This window comes from Myiozetetes cayanensis, unplaced genomic scaffold (genome assembly GCF_022539395.1).
Source record: "Myiozetetes cayanensis isolate MyiCay16 unplaced genomic scaffold, myiCay2020 scf2-11, whole genome shotgun sequence".
NCBI lineage: Eukaryota > Metazoa > Chordata > Aves > Passeriformes > Tyrannidae > Myiozetetes > Myiozetetes cayanensis.
In genome coordinates, this window is record NW_026087411.1 from 89,423,886 (window position 1) to 89,441,679 (window position 17,794).

The 17,794-nt window shown below is 37.6% G+C and overlaps 1 protein-coding gene across 19 annotated transcripts in view; it reads left to right on the top strand.

Annotated features, from left to right (window-relative positions):
* Window positions 1–17,794, top strand: part of KHDRBS2 (KH RNA binding domain containing, signal transduction associated 2) — a 414,928-nt gene that overhangs the window by 152,026 nt on the left and 245,108 nt on the right. For all 19 annotated transcript variants that reach the window (XR_007629070.1, XR_007629056.1, XR_007629062.1 and 16 more), the window contains exon 4: window positions 13,596–13,742. Coding sequence is in view for 1 of the 19 variants with exons in the window: in XM_050316320.1 (XP_050172277.1) it covers window positions 13,596–13,742 (147 nt within the window). In the remaining 18 variants the exon portion in view is untranslated. The remainder of the gene's footprint in view (window positions 1–13,595; window positions 13,743–17,794) is intronic.

Here is a 17,794-nt window from a genome sequence, read left to right on the forward strand (position 1 = left end):
AGCTAGGTCTGCTAGGAGTTGAAGCTTTGCTCGGTTTCTGTGGTGCACATATTCCTGATTTAGGAAATATATTTTATTTTTCCCTTTTTTCAATTTGGGAGGGAAGGAGAGAAAGAATAAAAAATGTAGGATTTTTTCACTATTTGATACAAGTCAAGAGCATTTGAGAATGTTCACACAACAATAAAAATATCCTCATCTTTTGACTCAGAGAAGTGCAGAAAGTCTGCCAGGGCTGTTGTTCAATTTTAGTTTACATTCATTTGTACTGGTATTGAAAATGAGCAACAAGGGAGACCACAGGTGCTAAAGCACTAAAGAACAAATGAAATGCTTCATTTTCAGCCAGAGGCAGGTTACAGTGTTTTCTGGGAAAAAGCTTTTAATAGAAGGAAATTTTGTTGTAAAGTGATGGTGACATTAAGCAGAACTGATAATAATTGATTGATGTAATCTGAATATTTTGTGGTTATCTGAGATATGGCTACCATGTAATGAAAATTTTGCAATAGTCAGAGCCTGTGCACAAGATCATTTCTTCTTCCAAAAATCTGAGCACATAAAGGGGGTTGGAGGAGTGCTTTAAATTGCCAAGGATGATCTGGATGATAAAACTTAGGTTGCAAAATGAATATTAATTTTTAGTGCAGTAAAATTAACTGACTCTTTGAAGATTGCAGGTACTTAACCTTTTCTGGAGTACAGTTACCTGTTTTAAAATGAATTTTTAATTTTTTTTTACTCTTGCAATTTTATGTTTGTTTGGTGTGTTGACAGTTGTCCATTCTGGTTTGGTTACTCATGGGAGATGGGAAGTTCTGGGTAGAGGAGCAGGACCAGCATGCTGTGAGCTTTTAGAGGGAATGCCCAGGCTGCACTTGGGCATTGACATCTTGGCCTGGCCAGTTTAGTACCAGTGACTCTTCAGCCAGGGGTAAGCTCCTCTGAAGTGAATAGATACCTGGTGTTTTGTATGGGGCACTACAAAGAACAGCATGAAATTCTGAATGTTGGACTTCCCAGAGGAAAGCCCTTGACATCCTTCAGGCTACTTTCTTTGTGATACTAGGATTTGCATGTACCACGCCAAAGGACTCAGTCTGCCTTCCAGTGATAATGTATCTTTGTTTTTTCTTAGGTAGATAATGTATTCTAAAAATTTGCAGTGAGGAACATTCAAGTTTCTGTTGGAGTTATAGACTAAGTTAGCCCAGACAAAAGCTACCATCATTCCGCCCCAGCCAAGTTATCTCAAGATAAACAAACTTTACAGAATTCATTTTGACTTCCTTTACTTTTCCTTTATGAGTGGTAGCTTCTTAAATTATTCTCTCATGTTACAGAGTTCAGGTCAGGTCCTGACTACAAAGCCAAGGAACTGCTGTTATCCAAATTATACATGGTCTGAGTACTCTTCACATTCCATGAAAATGAGCCTTCTAGTAAATTGGTGTTAGAATTGCTATAATCACTACTCATTAAAAAGTCAGGTTTTTTGAGTCAAACTCATTTACAGCTTATAATGGACTAATATCCTTACAGCTTTCCATTATGAGAAGATTAGAAAATGTAGTTTTCCATCTTTGCAGAGCAAATCCCCATTATAGCTGAGATGATCGAGAATCTATTTGCAAGCTATTTTATTTGCATTCAGTAAATCTGTCAGACATAAAGTCATGATTGGTCCCCAGCACAGGAAGGACATCAGCCTGCTGGAGCGAGTCCAGAGGAGGTCAGCAGGGTAGTTAGAGGGATGGAACAACTTCTATGAGCACAGGCTGAGAGAATTGGGATCGTTCAGCCTGGAAAGGAGAAAGCTTAGGAGTGACCTAATTGTGGCCTTTCAGTATCTGAAGGGAGCCTACGAGAAAGCTGGGGAGGGGATTTTTACAACAGCATGGAGGGAATGGATCCAAACTGAGAGTAGGTTTAGATTAGATATTAGGAAAACATTCTTTACTGTGAGAGTGGTGAGGCACTGGAACAGTCTGCCCAGAGAAGTTGTGGATGTCCCTCTGGAAATGTTCAAGACCAGGTTGGATGGGGCTCTGAGGAACCTGGTCTAGAGGAAGGTATTCCTGCCCATGTCAGGGGGCTTGGAACTAGGTGATCTTTAAGGTCCTTTCCAACTCAGGCTATTTTATGATTCATTCCATGATTTTATGATATATGTCATATTGCTGTAACATACTCATCTGTTAACTATTTCTGACACTTTAATGAGAAATCACTCAAGAACTTGAAATCTCATAAATAATTATTTGTCTAAGTGTGAATAGTTAGATTTTCTAGATAGTAGAGGGACAAGCAATTTTGCCATTGAAAAGTGCCTGTGTGTTCTTTATCATCATGCAAAACAAGAAAAGAAAAAGTAAATGAAACCTGTAAAGTCATGTGTGATTCATGTGAAGGGAACGTGTCGTTTGTAAGACATTAAAATTCTGGCTCAGAAAAAGGATATGTTTGTGCAAAACAGTGACTCACTGGTTGATGTTTCAGTTATTTGATTTATCCGTTATTTGCAATACTTTCAAAAGTTAGTGTGTTTTATAAGTCAGTTCACTTATTGAAACATTTTCATCTGAGTAAATGCCATCAGAGATACAATGTTTGCCAATTATTTATGAACTTCCTTTTCCTCCTCCATCCCCCAGAGCTCAGTTTGTCTCTGTCATTGTGGCTTCCCTCTACTGATGTGGTTTCCACATCACTGCATGAGAAACAAGGGGATATAAGAAAATAGTGGTTTCTTCTAAATTTGTGGTAGGATACTCGAATCCATTTACTGCTTTTGTTTGCAATATTGTGGTTAATCAGAGGAAAGCCTTTAGGAAATAATTATTGACAATCAGCCAGGAAAATTAACTTTATAATACAGTTTATCAGAGAGGTCTTTGAACTGCTGAAAGGCATACAATGCCTGTTAACCTGTAACACAGCACTCAGGGAGAAGTCCCTTCCCTCATATCAACTGATTAGGGAAGGACCTCTCCTGTCACGGGTTCCACTGTGTTTCAGGGTACAGATAGTTAACATGGAAACCTGCTCAATGGTGGAGACTCAGTAGAAAAAGCAATGAGGAGTTAAATGGGATCATCAGTTTGAGCTTTTAAACCGTGAGCTTGCAGGTTGGACTTGAAAGGGTTGGTCAGAGACAGGACAATATTATTCTGCAAGAAGTCCTGCTGCATGGAAGGGGTGGGGGAGGCTGCCACGGCAGGAGGTGAGGTGAGGAGGTGAAGGCAGCAGGCGGTTCTCCACACATCTTGCAGCAGGCATGATTCCTGAATTTGCAGCTGAAAGTGGTTGTAAATCACTCTCCTCTGCACTCTCTCATCTCTGATTGTAATGAGCAATCAGAGTGGCTCAAGTGTTGCCTTGCTTTTTAAAAGAAGCACCTGTAGTACTACTTTGAGCTCATTTGAATGCTAATTAGTAACAGGATCTTTAACATTAGAAGAGTTCTGTATTTGACACAACAGCCTTAAGCATGCACATCTATGTAATAGGTGATAAAAGCTACACCTAACACATCAGCAAGCAATTGCAAGTGCCATAGGACAACAAATATATTAGATGTGGATTTTGTTTTTTTCTGTATGTACAAAACACATCATGCCCCATGTTCATGGGTTCATGTTCCCGAATTTGATAGAAGAATGTAAGAATGAACTCAGTCTCAAACTCCTGCAAAAGGTTGAAAAGTTTGGGTAAGAACATAAGAACTAGTGAAAATTGAGAAGCTTTCCAAGAATCAGTTGTTTAAGGACATTCTGAACTGCAGAAACATAAAGATTGGTAAGACTTTGGTATTTAGCCTCTCATATGAAAATACTTCCATACTTGTAATCATCCTTTTCATCTTGACCTCTTTTGTTTCTATACTTATTTAAATTGTGGCACCAGAACAGGTACAAGACAACAGGTCTTGTACAGGTTTTGCAATTTCATTTCTTTTCCTTCTAAAAATTACTTAATAGACAATGCCCTTTTAATTTGTATCAAACACTGAACAAGTTCTTTCGGTAGATCTTAATGTAATGTCTACAAGATCTTTCTCCTGAAATAAGTCATCTAGAGTCTGGGCACCAGATAAAGCTGGTCTTTATCACTGAAGAATTTTTATTACTGTTCAGCTCATTTTCTGGATCAGTTATGAATAGTTTAGCAGAACACGTCCCCAGATGGTTCTTGTGGGACTCATCTAGCAACTTCTCTAAAATGAACACCTATTTCCTGTCTTTCTTAATGCGTAACTTGATGAGCTCTCCAACTGCTCCCTCATTAAGGAAAAGGGCAGCAGTGCTGCTTTTGTACTCAATAGGAGTGAATTTGGAACATCTGTCTTACTTACTTCCTTGCTACTTTATGAATCCCAGAGAACCTTAAGCCTGAAATAATTATCAGATCTCCTTCACCCTCTTGTGGCGTTGCTGTCCAGACACCTTAGTCTGAGGAGTATTCCTGTGGACAACTCTGGAATCTGTAGATTTCAGGGATAGGAAGCAACTGAACAGGAAATTAGATGGCCATGATCTGGTGTTTAGGATCAAAAGCATGCTTAAAAAGCATGTTTAAGTTCTTTTGCAGCTATAAGCTAAGTGAGTATGTTACACAGTTAGACTGGGAAAGGCTTGGAAGTCTCTTTATGTAGGCACCTACAATAGGTGCAGTTTGGTATTGCGGTAATGCCTTCATGCATCAGTGGATTTATTCTCTAGGCTAGTATTTGGGGAAGCATCCTTCATGAAATGGGTGGTTAAGCAGGTATTTACCTTCATGGGGGTACTTGGAGCCTTCATCATGAAATTAGCTTTAAATATACAAATAAATGAATTACCAAAGCAAAGCTTCAGGTTCCTTTATAGTCAAAGGTGAGTGCACACATTAGACCTCTTCTGATCGATACAACTCTTTCAAAATGCAAGTTTTTTAATTCTGCTTATGCGTAAAATAGCTTAGGCATGGATTTTTCCTTCCAGAATTTTTGCTATATAGTAGAAATATTCTTTCTACTATTTCCTTCAGGTGACTAAAACCAAAGTCTTTAAAGTAGTTGATTGTTATACAACTGGAGTTTACTTATATTTCAGTTCAATAGCCTGTAGCAAAATAATTCATTCAGAAACTGGAGAACTGCAAAACATTTCTTCTCATACAAGTCCCTTAAGGACAGAATGCCCTTTTGAATCTTGTGATACAAGTATTCTACTTATTCCTTGGAGAAAAAACTGTGTTCTTGTAAGACTGATATAATAATAATAATAAACCTTAATGACAGAGAAGATGATACATATATTTAATTTAAATTTTCCTGTTTGTATATTTCAAATTAAAAATACTGGGTTTTCTTAAACACAGCTTTTGAGAATGCTTCATACTTCACAGATGAATGTTTCCTAAATAACAGAAATTGTTGATAAATAAATTATGGTCAGTTTATGGAATTCTTAGCATAAATTCAGTTAACCTTCTTTTCAAGATGACTGATAATCTGTCATCAGCTAGCTTGTTAAATTACCTGAAACATTAACAGAGCTTTCTAGTGTCTATGACATTTGTATCGCTTTAAGGTGACTGTTCACCTTCTCTCTCCCTGTAAAAAAAGTGATTAAAATTTATAAAACTAAAATAACTTGGCTCCAAACATAATGAAATAAATAGAGCTAGAGTGATGTAATAGAACTAGTAAAATGATTTCTGTAAAGTAAGAAAGCACAGGAAAAAAAGTACGTTTTTCTCCAACTAGTGTAAACAGTTAAGTCTCCTTTGCTAAAAGGATCCATTTCTTTTGTGACACAGGCTTGGTGCTTTATTTTTGACACAGTAAGCTCTTACAGTTCTTACAATGCCATCAGCCAGTATAATATCTCTCTACACTTCATTTTTTAAAATCACTAAATAACTGCATTTATCCTTTTGAATGCATTGTTTTGGCATTGGCTGTCAGCAGCCTGCTGTAATTAGGCAAAACCCTCCTCATAGTGAGGAGCCCTTCCTACAGGGATGGTTTGGGAATACAGTTTGTGCTCATTAGTTTTGATCCCTTTGTGCAGAGACTCATCCTCAGCAATAGCTGTAGCCGTCACATCTTATGCTGTGGCAGAGCCCAAACAGTTGTGTTTATACCCTGAGATAGTGTATAATCTAGCACTGGTTGAACTAGGGAGGGCACTGGAAGCTGCAGGCCTCATCCAGGTGTACGTTTAGGTTGAAAATTAGACATTCGTAGCTGAAAAAAAAATCTTTTTATCCCAAGAGTGTTTTTCAGACCTGGTCAGCAAAGGCAATTAGTTACTTATGTTGTCTTTCTGCTGACGCTGGTAGCCCTGTGTCTCAGTAACTATGGTGTTGCCATCACCTGTTGCAGGATGCAGGCTTTGTGCTAAAGCTGGGACCTGCCAGCCTTGCTCTGGGCTGGCCAGGGTCTGCCCCCAGCTCCCTGTGAGCTTGCTGACTTCTAACAGCAGTTGTCTAATGGCTGAGTGATTCTTGCCTATGTTGCTTTACCTTTTGCCTAGGTTTGTACTGTATCTGTAATAAATGGATGGCGATAATAAGTCATTAGTCTGTGTGGAGGATGCTGCTACGGCCCTAGAATAAAACTGCAGCACAGGGGAGTACAGGGGTGGGATGGAAGTTCAGAACTGGAAAGCAAAGGCATGGGATGATAAGGAATGCTCCAGGGCTGTGAACAGGAGCTTGGCATCAATGTCAGTGACGACTTATAAAAGGAACTGCAACCTTGGGATCTGGGTAAAATCACTTCAGCAGTAACTGAGAGCAAAGTAAACATACTCAGCATATGTAAAACTTACCATATCTAGTGAATTTGGATGGGAAATGGAGTTGCTAAACAGAGTAGAAAGAACAATGTATATAGCTCATTCACAAACCTAAAAAGATCACCAAGTGCTTCCTGGAGAGAACAGGAAGAAATTATCACTGTCAGTATTACACATCTTGCACCAAACGCCTCAGGGTACTGCAGCTCATATGAATGTCACCCCCCCCCCCCCAGCTGAAGCCATTAACCTTAGGACCCCCAGGGCAGTGGAAGGGTAAGCATAACACTAGGGAGAGGGTCAGGCACTAGAAAGTTTAGGTTACTAGATAGTGTACATTACCCGCATGGAATTTGAGCTGCAATTGTTAGTGTGGAACAAGGCTACTAATAATTTTTCATTGGAAAAAAAAAAGACAGTTTCTTAGTTGGTAGATTTTTGCCCATAGTAGAAGTGTAACATCTTGTTGGGAGTTCAAACAACCTACACTGTAACTTGGTTGCAACAAATTGCTAATTAGCCTTTCATAAATAAAAGCATGATTTCTACTGTAATTAATTAAAGCAAAGTCTTCTTCCTGAATCCGAAAGCACCCTGACTGCAGTGGTCCCTAGTTGTGATCATAAGTTTTAAGTTGAACCTAGTCCTAGGAAGCATCTTTTAGTATGGTAATTGTGCATTTCTTGAGGATCTTTAATTTCCTACATTAGCTTTGCAAACTTGCGATTCGTTGGTTGTATTCATTGAATATTATCAGCTTGTTTAGTTCTAGCAGTAATTGTCTAATGCCTGGGTGGTTCTTACCTGTGCTGTTTTAGCTTTTGCTTAGATTTGTACAAGCGTAAGAACATTTGTAGGTTTGTGAATTCTTATCTCTGCTCTGAGCTTTCTGGCAAGGAATTTATATAAAAAGTTGTTGGTCACAGTGGTCACCAGCAGTTGCCTCATTTTTGGCACATAACACTTTAATGTGTTAACCTTTCTCCCAAACACTGATTTTTTTCACAGAATTTATATTTTCTCTTCATTTAACTTTCACCCCTGGTTTTAGGGTTCTTTCAATAGTTTTTCAGTGGTTGTGCTCTCATCATACTCTTCTGGTGATTTGTCTTTGTTTTCCTGTTCACCTATCTAAACAAAAATGTGATCTAGGTATGGCTTAGTACCTCTTAGCCATTAAGATGTTGTCATATTTCATTATGAAAAGCATCAGGAAATAAAGCACCCTTGAATTGAAGGGCCTGTTTGCCTAAGGCAGTACTGAATGTACACAATTCTCTGCTTCATTTCACCAAAGGAACTATGAAAATTTTAATGATGCATCAAATATAGAAAAATAATTGTTGTCACCTGTATCTTTAACAATTTCCACTCTTGTAAGCAATGTTCTTTCTACATGCCTGTATTTCATTGTGGGGTCTCTGTGGCTTATTGCAGGTATTGTACACACACTCTCTTTGCTCCATTGTGTGAGTTCTCCTCATGTACTCACCTTTATTTTCTTCCTGGGGTGAAAATAACTGGTTTAAAAACAAAAGTCAAGGAACAGCTAAAGTCTTTTAGCTTCACTCTGTACTCTGCTGAATACCATTCCAATGCTTCATCCATTATCAGATTTTTCCTCTGTTTTGTTCTCTGTTCGTTCACTGGACCTAGGACTTGAAAGTTTTTAAAATCCAAATCAGTACCACCAAAAATTATATCTATTTTGATTTACTTGTTATCCTGTAGTTCACTGTTACTTTGACTACAGTATGGCAGACAACATCTTGATTTTTTGTGTCCTGATTAAAAATGAATAGGTTTGCGTTTGTCAAACTGCATGCTCATGAATTTTATTCTGTAGCCTTGCCCAGTGATCTTATGAATAATGCCTGTGTAGCAGCAGCACTGTGATTATCATCTTTGTCCAGTCGCTGCACTATGCTTTTCTTTGCAAATTCTTGCAAGATTGCAAATGAACTGCAATTCTCTTACTGTTCTTCAAGTACACGTTGTTTCTTTTCATAGCTGTATTTGTTACATTGTAGGAAATTCTATGTACTGCATTGATGAAATTTGTCTCTCAGACCTACACAATTCCTGCTGCAGGTTTCTTTCCTATTATTCTTTGATATCTTGTTATTTTATTGTTATGAGGACACTTTTTATTCATCAATCTGGACTGTGTAACTGTGTTTGCCATGCAAACTCCATTTCTTCTTTCAACTTTATTCCAGTATTTTTATTCAAGCATTTTGGTCAGGATTCCAGACAGAAAATAGTTCTATGTCAACATACTTTTTTAAAAAATGGTAAGACTGCTTTCACATCCAGTCATAATTCATCTTTTTTCTTAGGCTTTATGTTCTTATCTCTCACATGCTTCACTTTTACAGAGGTCAGTACTCCTGATATTTCTGCTTTAGAGTTTTATAATTCATCTTCCCTGCTTTGAGCAACTGAAAATTATAAAACACAGCGGATGTTTCAGAATACCTGTTATCTTTTATGAGGGAGTGGGTTATGCAGCTGTGCATTAGGTGGAGGGTGGATGGACTTCAACACCATGTGACAGACGTGCTGTAAGGCAGCAAGTAAGGATGAAGGAAGCCTGAAGCAAATAATATAGGGGGGAGCTGGGTTCTTTCGGTCTTGAGAAATGAAGGGAACTGGCACGCAGAAGGAAGTGGAAGGGGATCAGGATGAGGGGGCAGTTGTCTCTGGAGAGTGATGTGCTCAACCTGCAGTGAAGTTAAATTTCATCACCATGAACTAAATAAGAACCATACTATTAACCTGAGAGAGAGTACTAAGAGCAGTTGCCATCACTGATAGAGAAGCACAGAAAATTTATTCCGTTCATTTTAGAAATCAGAACTGATTAGGTTCCAGGTTTGTTTCATTCTACCTTAAAATCCAGTGCCTAAGACTTAACTGCATTTTTGTTGTTTTCAGAGTTGTTCTCCTCAGTGAATCCATCAGTCTTTCAATACAAATTGCCTTTCACTGTGATTTCATTCATGTCTACATAAGTAGGCTTAAGCAGTTATAATTTCTGTGCTTGGGCTGTGGGCAAACAACTTGGCTGCTGGGTAGACCCTGGCCAAGGCTGTGCAAGCTGAACAGAGTCTGGAAAACTGCTGGACACGATGTGGGGAATCATGGAACATAAAAAGCTGTGAGAATCTGACAAAACTTAGAGACAACACCGCAGAGAATACCTGGACCTCACAGGTGGTTAAGGCAAAATTATACAAGAAACAGCCCAAGTCCTTGGGTAATTGCACTGGTGCATTAGAGACCGTCAGGGCCTTGCAAGGCCATCAGTGTCCAGATAGCCTTATAAAGAACACCATATAAAATAGATTTATGATGATGTCACCTATTCTGCCTTAATATACCATGTGCCAGAAAGTCTCATAACCCATCTCAGTCCTTACCAGTGCTACATGAGGTGTTTATTCATTAGTGTTTTAGTTTGACTGAGAAACACAGTTTAGAGGAAAGTCTCCTGAACATTCCCAATTCCCATTAGTTATAGTGAGCAGAGCTTACAGGGCACTAATAGGTCTCCTCTCCTAGGAAATTAAACCAAAGCTGAGCTCCACGAAGGCTCTCTGGCTTCTAATGGGAACTTACTTTGTGCAACAAAGCTACAAGGAAGCAAAACCCCTGCAATGCTAGAGAAGGGGCAGTATTTTCATCCTAAATAGAATTAGTGTGAATGTCGGGTCCACAGCACTGACCATTTTGCTGCTCAGTTGAGATGTGCTGCTTGCTAATGAACATTTACAAAGGTGTTGTAACCCTGACATGCTCCTGAGAGAGCCCATTCATCCGTACTGCACTTGGAAATCTGTTATTAGCTGCCAGTAGGTATAACCTTCCATATTGAGGAGTGCCTCCCCAACAGTGTGAGTTATGTCTGTTGTTTTGCTTGTTAGATGTCTGACACCTGACATACAATTAAATGTAAGGCTACATTCAGTCTCAAAATACTCAGTTACGTTCACTGGCTTTGGGAAACAAAGCTTGGTATAGTGCTCACATGGTCCGTGAGTTCTTACTCTTCCATGGCTTTCCTTGAGTTAAATTTCTTTGTATCCACACACATACTTGCAATAAAAGAAACATTATTCTGACATTTTACCCTGCTACGGGAAGAGGTACTGTGGGAAAATTCAGTCTTTATCCTCCAGTGTTCCACAAGAAGAAACCTCATTAGATATCCTCAGAAAGGAATGTTGAGAATCTCTTGCCATCAGCCTGCGGTTTTCTATCAGCTACAGAAATGACTGCCAAGTAGTGACAGAAAGCATGTGCTGAACCCAGGAGGCAGGTTATAAAATTATGTGTTTTAAGAATTCCTGGGTTTGTTGAGGATATAAAAGAGAAACATAATTATTATTGCTACGACTCTAGGAGCACATACCTAACTTTCTGTAAGACGGGTCTGTGTTATCAAATCATGTTACTGATGTCTTAGCTGTGCAAAATTCCCATCAAAATAATAACCCAAACGTTATTTTTTACTTTTTTCTACATTTGAATAAAAGATCCAATATATAATTTTTACAAAGTTTATTAGCAATCTTCTCCTGAAAGACATTTTTGGGGGCTCTCTGGTGTTTTGGTTTTTTTCCCAGAATCTTAAAAAAGCAATGAAAGAAAATTCCAGCAATTTCTAGGATGTTGCTTTATAACTTATTAAAACTTAATTCTATTGAAATACTTTGTGTCATATCATTCCAGAAGCAGCAATCAAATGTGTGGGGATTTTTTTCCAGAAAACTGAAAAGTATTGTAACATATCATAATGGACCTTATACTATGCTATGGTTCTTATAGACATTTCAATGATAAGCTAAAATGCCAAAGATACTTTAACTGTAAAAATAAAAATACTCTGCCATCTGTGCTGCTTATCTTAATTTTTAAGTTTCAGTTGAAAACAATTATGTCAGTTTTCAACTTTTAAAAATAAAATCATAGATCACATTTACTGAGTTATGATTTTATCATCATCTGCAAAATGTTGACTTAGCCTAGAGTCAGGTCTAGGCCTCTGGAGCTAAAATGTGCAGGCTGCAGAAATTCATTAAAGGAATTTTACCTTTGTGTGTTCTGTGAAAAATCAAAAAATCGTTGGTGCTGGATCTTCTACTGTGGATAAAAAGAACTGAATGCCTGTTGTTAAAAGCATAGCATCATGCAAATATTTTTGGTGTCAAGTAATGGTGTAAATTAGTCAAGGCTAAAATAAGTGAAGTTAATGCAGAATTAAATAGGTTAAGTCAGTAAGAATTTAATCTGTTGTCACAATTTTTATATCTTAGCTAAATGTTCATAAAGTATTGTTTTAGTATATACTAAAAAGCTATAACTTCACAAATTTCAAGTAAATTAGTTTACTTATTTTTCTGTGATTATGTGTTATATATATACATATTTTCTTCTAAGTTACATTTCTCAAAATATTTTTGAAGACTTGAGATTTCAGCTCATCACATCTTTAGCATTACTTACGGCTATCTTGTGTAGTAATGGCATAAATTTTTCATTATGTTGTCATAGCCAGTGCCATTAACATGATCACTATTTTATATCTTTGCTTTTTATTAAGTGGTTACTACTATGCATGTGTATTGAAATTTGCATTTGCTATCTCAAAGCTTCTTGTAACAAAGCGAATTGATGTTTCAGAACATTACTCTAACATGAAGTGGGATTATTAGGTTTGTTTTCTATGTGAAAAACTGGGACCCTGGGACCCAAATGGTTGAGATAAATCTAGGTGAGGTGATTCACCATCTTAACTGATTCACACTGGGTTGAAACTCAGACATCAGTGAGTACTGAGTGCACCTCTGGGGACCCCAATATAAGAAGCACATGGACCTGTTCGAGCAAGTCCAAAGGAGGACCACAAAGATGATCAGCACTGAAGCTCTCTTCTATGAAGAGAATTTGAGCTATTGAACCTGGAGAAGGGAAAGCTCAGGATAAACTTAGGTCATCATTCCAGTACCTGAAGGAGGCTACAGGAAAACCAGAGAGAGACTTTTTACAAGGTCATATAGTGAAGGAACAAGGAATAGTGGCTTTAAACTGAGAGTAGTTTAGATTAGATATTAGGAAAAGGTTCTTCACTATTAGGATGGTAAGACACTGGAACAGGTTGCTCAAAGAAGTCAGCGATGCCCCATCCCTGGAAGTATTCAAGGCCAGATTGGATGGGACCCTGAGCAACCTGGTCTAGTGGAAGGTGTCTGTGTCCATGGCAGGGAGGCTGAAACCAACTGGTCTTTAAGTTCTCTTCACACCCAAACCATGCTGTGATTCTACGATTCTGTGTCTGAAATAGAAGTACTAGGGTGTTTTTTCCTTTGGCATTACTGAAATGTTCAGGCTGCAGAAATGCATTAAAGAACCTAAGGACATTACTAAACCATAGTGTTTGTTAAAGTGTTCCAAAGTGGTTAAATGACTCTTTACTCTATATTTTTTGTTAAGAGCTAAGATTCAGATAGATGAATGCAGCTTTTCAATTATGGATTTAATATGTCACTACTTGCTTTTGGAGTATTTAGCATTTTTTCACTGTGCTGATTAAAATCTGTTGTAGATGATAATTAGGCTGGTTTTATCATTCAAACACTCAAAATTGATTTTTAAATCTTTAAGTGGCTTGTACTAGACTTTTATTTCTCAAAGGGTTTAAAAGACTGCTTATATTATGTCCTTCTGTCATGTTTTCTGTAAATGCTAAATCACTACAAAATTAGTAGATTTCCAGTTCTAAACCCAAAATCTACCCTTTTTTCACAGGAGGAAGAACTAAGGAAAAGTGGAGAAGCCAAATACGCGCACTTGAGTGATGAGCTCCACGTATTAATTGAAGTTTTTGCTCCACCTGGGGAGGCGTATTCTCGTATGAGTCATGCCTTGGAAGAAATAAAAAAATTCCTGGTTCCTGTAAGTGACTTGTAACATTTTTCTGTGAGTGATTATGGTTTAGTTGCATTGAATTTGTGCCTTCTTTAAGCACCTTTAGATCAAGGAAAAAAAAAAGTTCTGTTGAACTTTTATCTTTCATTGTCTCTCATTTCTCAAGGAGATGCCAAACAGGCCATTAACTATCACAGTTGATGCCCTAATATATTTCCTAGATGTTTTATTATTTCCATTTGTCAATGTTTTTTGTTTCCTTACTTGGTTTCTGAAGGGAATAGTAGATTACTTTTTTTTCTGATGGCAGACAATAGTCATTAGTATGAGAGTACACTTTCAAGGTTTTTGAGTATTTAAGTCTGTAAAAACATTTTAATACATGTAACAATTTATTTAAATATCTTGCTAATGAAGTTAATGAAGTTCTTGTGGAGCGAACAGCATGAGCAAAACATTGCTAAGACATTTCTGTTCAGACAGCTTATGACTCAGACCACAGTTTAGCAATGCTCCATCAGCCAGGAGAGCACAGAAACATACTCCAAAGCTGGGAACCTTTTCAATTTGATTTATGCTAAGTATATAACCTTCTGAAATATTTATCTTCTTGTCTATTGATTTTCCTCAAATTCTCTGAAATATATTTTTCACATTTATACAGTTACTCCATAATATTTTCATACTAGAATTGAAGCATATGTATACTAGATATTAAGTAAAGTACTACTAGAGTTACGTGAGTTGTCATCTGAGGTCTTAGTGTCACCTGAGAGTTCTTAGCATTCTAAAAATATCCAGAACTTATATTCCTTAAAAATAATATGATGACAGCTTGTTTCTCTTTGTGATAAAAAAATGAAGTGCATTAACTGTTCATGTCTCTTGATAATAATTGAAGGATTCAATTGGTGCCTTTCTGTTATGATATTTCTAATATGATATTTCATATCTGAGTGATATGAAATCAAGGTAAGAGATATTCACATGAGGTATATGCATATTTGCCTGGAAGAATTTTAACGCTTTATTTGGTGTGGGCTTCGTGGTGGAGGAAAAAGAGAATACATGACAAGTAAAATATTGAAGTAGAGTATTTCAAATGTTCAAATTTTTTAGAGCAAATAAATTTTTTTTAAGAATAAAAACTAAGTGAATTAAGATTGCTAAAAATAAACATCTGGATATTTGTTTTAAGTAAAAAAGTTTATCGGCACCAAGAGAGTGCTCAGAAACGAGCTACAAGTTTTAAACAAGTTAAATCTATCTTTCTGATTCTCCCTTTTCATCCCCTTATTATGCCTCTAGTTTGGGAACACTGGTAATAAAATACTATTTAAAATTCTTTGAAATACCTGTGAGACAACAAAGTACCTTTTTCTTCATTATTTCTGATTTTTTGTTGAACATCCAATACAAGGGACAAATTAGATCAATGTTGTAATGTGGCAGCATACTGTGGAATGACATTTTGGCTGCACATTAATGGTGAAGATCTTCCAAGTCATTACAGTGACAGAAAATTTATCATTAAGTGATATGTTCCTGAAAACTCTGGAGTGTTATAGCTAAAAATGGTAACAGGGCCAGTTATAAAATTTGCCAGTCTTGTCCTTTAGATAACTCTATTTCCAGTTGTTTGTGGTTTTGCCAAACTGCAACAAGGTTCTTATTTAAAGTTATCTTTTTATGTCCTTGACACGATGATGGCATCCTCTCTTTGTGCCACCTGGATTTTTAACATTATGTGTTCTGTCCAGCCTGAGAAATTCTCTTCTGGGTGAATAAGGGAGAGAGACCAGTGGGTGTTGGGATTAATACTGAAATTTGTTGTAAATATTCAGCATCTGTGCAAGCATGTATTTTGTGTGACACATTATTTATTCATAAGGATTATATGTATTTTCCAGCACAAGTGTAAGAGCTACACTGGAGGAAATACAAAAACAAGTTCTTTGTTATGAGATTTTGAACATGGTTGACAGCGGCAATAATAGACCCTGTCTTAGAAGGCCACCAGATTTGTCAGACGTTATTTGCTCTTAGTGAAGCTGTCAGCATTCACCTCCCTATTTTCTGTGTTCCTTAGCAAAGTTTCCAGGATAATCCGCTCTGTGGTCCTTTCAGGACCCGAGGTGAGACTAAGAGAGCTGTAGTTCCCCATGTCCTCCTTATTTCTCTTTTTAAATGTGAGGGTTATGTTTCCCTCTTTCCAGACATTGAGAACTTCAGTGGACTGCCATGACTTCTCAGATACAATGCATAGTGACTCAGCCACTTCCTCAGCCGGTTCCCTCAGAATGAGCAGATGCATCTCATCAGGTTCCATGGATTTGCATCTTCAGGTTTCTTAGATGTTCTCAAACCTGATCTTTTCCTACAGTCAGTGGTTCTTCATTTTCCCAATCTCTGTCTTTGCCGTGTGTGACCTGGGCTGTGTGGCTGGAACACTTGTTGGTGAAAACCAAGATAAAGAAGTCTTTAATCACCTCAGCCTTCTTCATGTCTGGGATAACCAGGTCTCCAGTTTCCTTCCAGAGAGGGCCCACATTTTCCCTAGTCTTTCCTTTATCACTGATGTACTTTTCCTGTTGCCCTTGACATCCCTGTCCAGTTTTAATTCTGTCAGGGCTTTAGTTTTTCTAACTTGGTCCCTGGCTGCTTGTACAATCTCTCTGTATTCCTCCAAGGCTGCCTGTTCTTGCATCCACACTCTGCTGGCTTCCTTTTTGTGTTGGAGTTTGTCCAGGAGCTCCTTGTTCATCCATGTGAGCCTCCTGTCATTTTTGCCTGACTTCCTCTTCATTATGATGCATCACTCCTGAGCTTGGAGACGACGATGCTTGAACATTAACCAGCTTTCTTGTGCCCCTCTTCCCTCTAGGGAATCATAATCATTCCAAACAAGTAACAATTGTACTTTATGACTTGTTTGTTAGTTTTATCCCCTCTGCTTCATTTCAGATTTACAAAGCAATTATTAACTGGCTGGTTGCAACATGTTACAAGGGGTTTGCACTCAAAAAGATTGCACTAGATAATTTCCTTTTTGTTCCCTATTTACAGCATCTCTTGAATTTGTTTTATGATGTTTTGTTGTTTATAAGACTAATTTAATGCAGCAATGAATATTGGAATTGCATGACAGGGATGAAAATAGTAGGATGTATCAGTTTTATTTATACCAAATCAAGGATGTAATAAACTATTCAAATGAGTTCTCACATTGCTTATGAATTTTGTGACGTTTATGTGAAATATTGCCCTCAGAAATTACACTGTGTCAGTAAAATGGAATAATGTTTTTATACCTTATCCATAAGTTTTAACGAGACTGAATTTTAAAATAAAAGCCTAGAAAACATAGTAAGAGAAAAAGAGAAAATGTAGAATAGGACTAAGGAAAAAAATAGTTGAACATTTATTAACTGAAGCAAAGTCTTAATGAACAACAACTTTTGATTTAAATGTGAGTACTTAATTTTCACCTTCAACCTTACCCAAGAATAGGTTTCAAAATTTTTCCTAGTGAAGATCTTCCCTCCAAGTCAGAGTTAGAAACTAAGTACTGCTCTGGCTGTTCCACAAGGTGACACATTCCAAAGCTGCAGGCAGCTTCGTCTCAGGTGGTGAGTTGGGATCCCTCCAACAGGCATTTCAGGGCACGACTGAACCCCCAGTGTCTGCGGCGCTCGGTGCTTTGCCAGCTGAGGCCTTTCAAAGCCAAGCTGCTTCATTTACTGTCTGCTGCTTCCATCTTGCAAGTGGCTTGAGGTCTGAGTGGGAGCCACCATTAGGACCTTGCTAACTGGTTGATAAGATTTATTTTGTAACAGACTGTGGTAGTTCTTTGGTGTATTTTATGCAAAACTTTGGCTTTGGAGGGTGTCATATCCAATTACTAGCTAGATACTGTGCTCCATTTTGTTTTGATGTTTACTCTCAGTATGAAAATTTGAATATAATTGAAATATGACAGATCAAAAGACCCACAATTAAGTAAATAGGATTAATCTCAGAGTTTTGAAACACAACTGCCTGGTCCATTATTTTTCTGAAAACCTATTAAAAATGAAAAC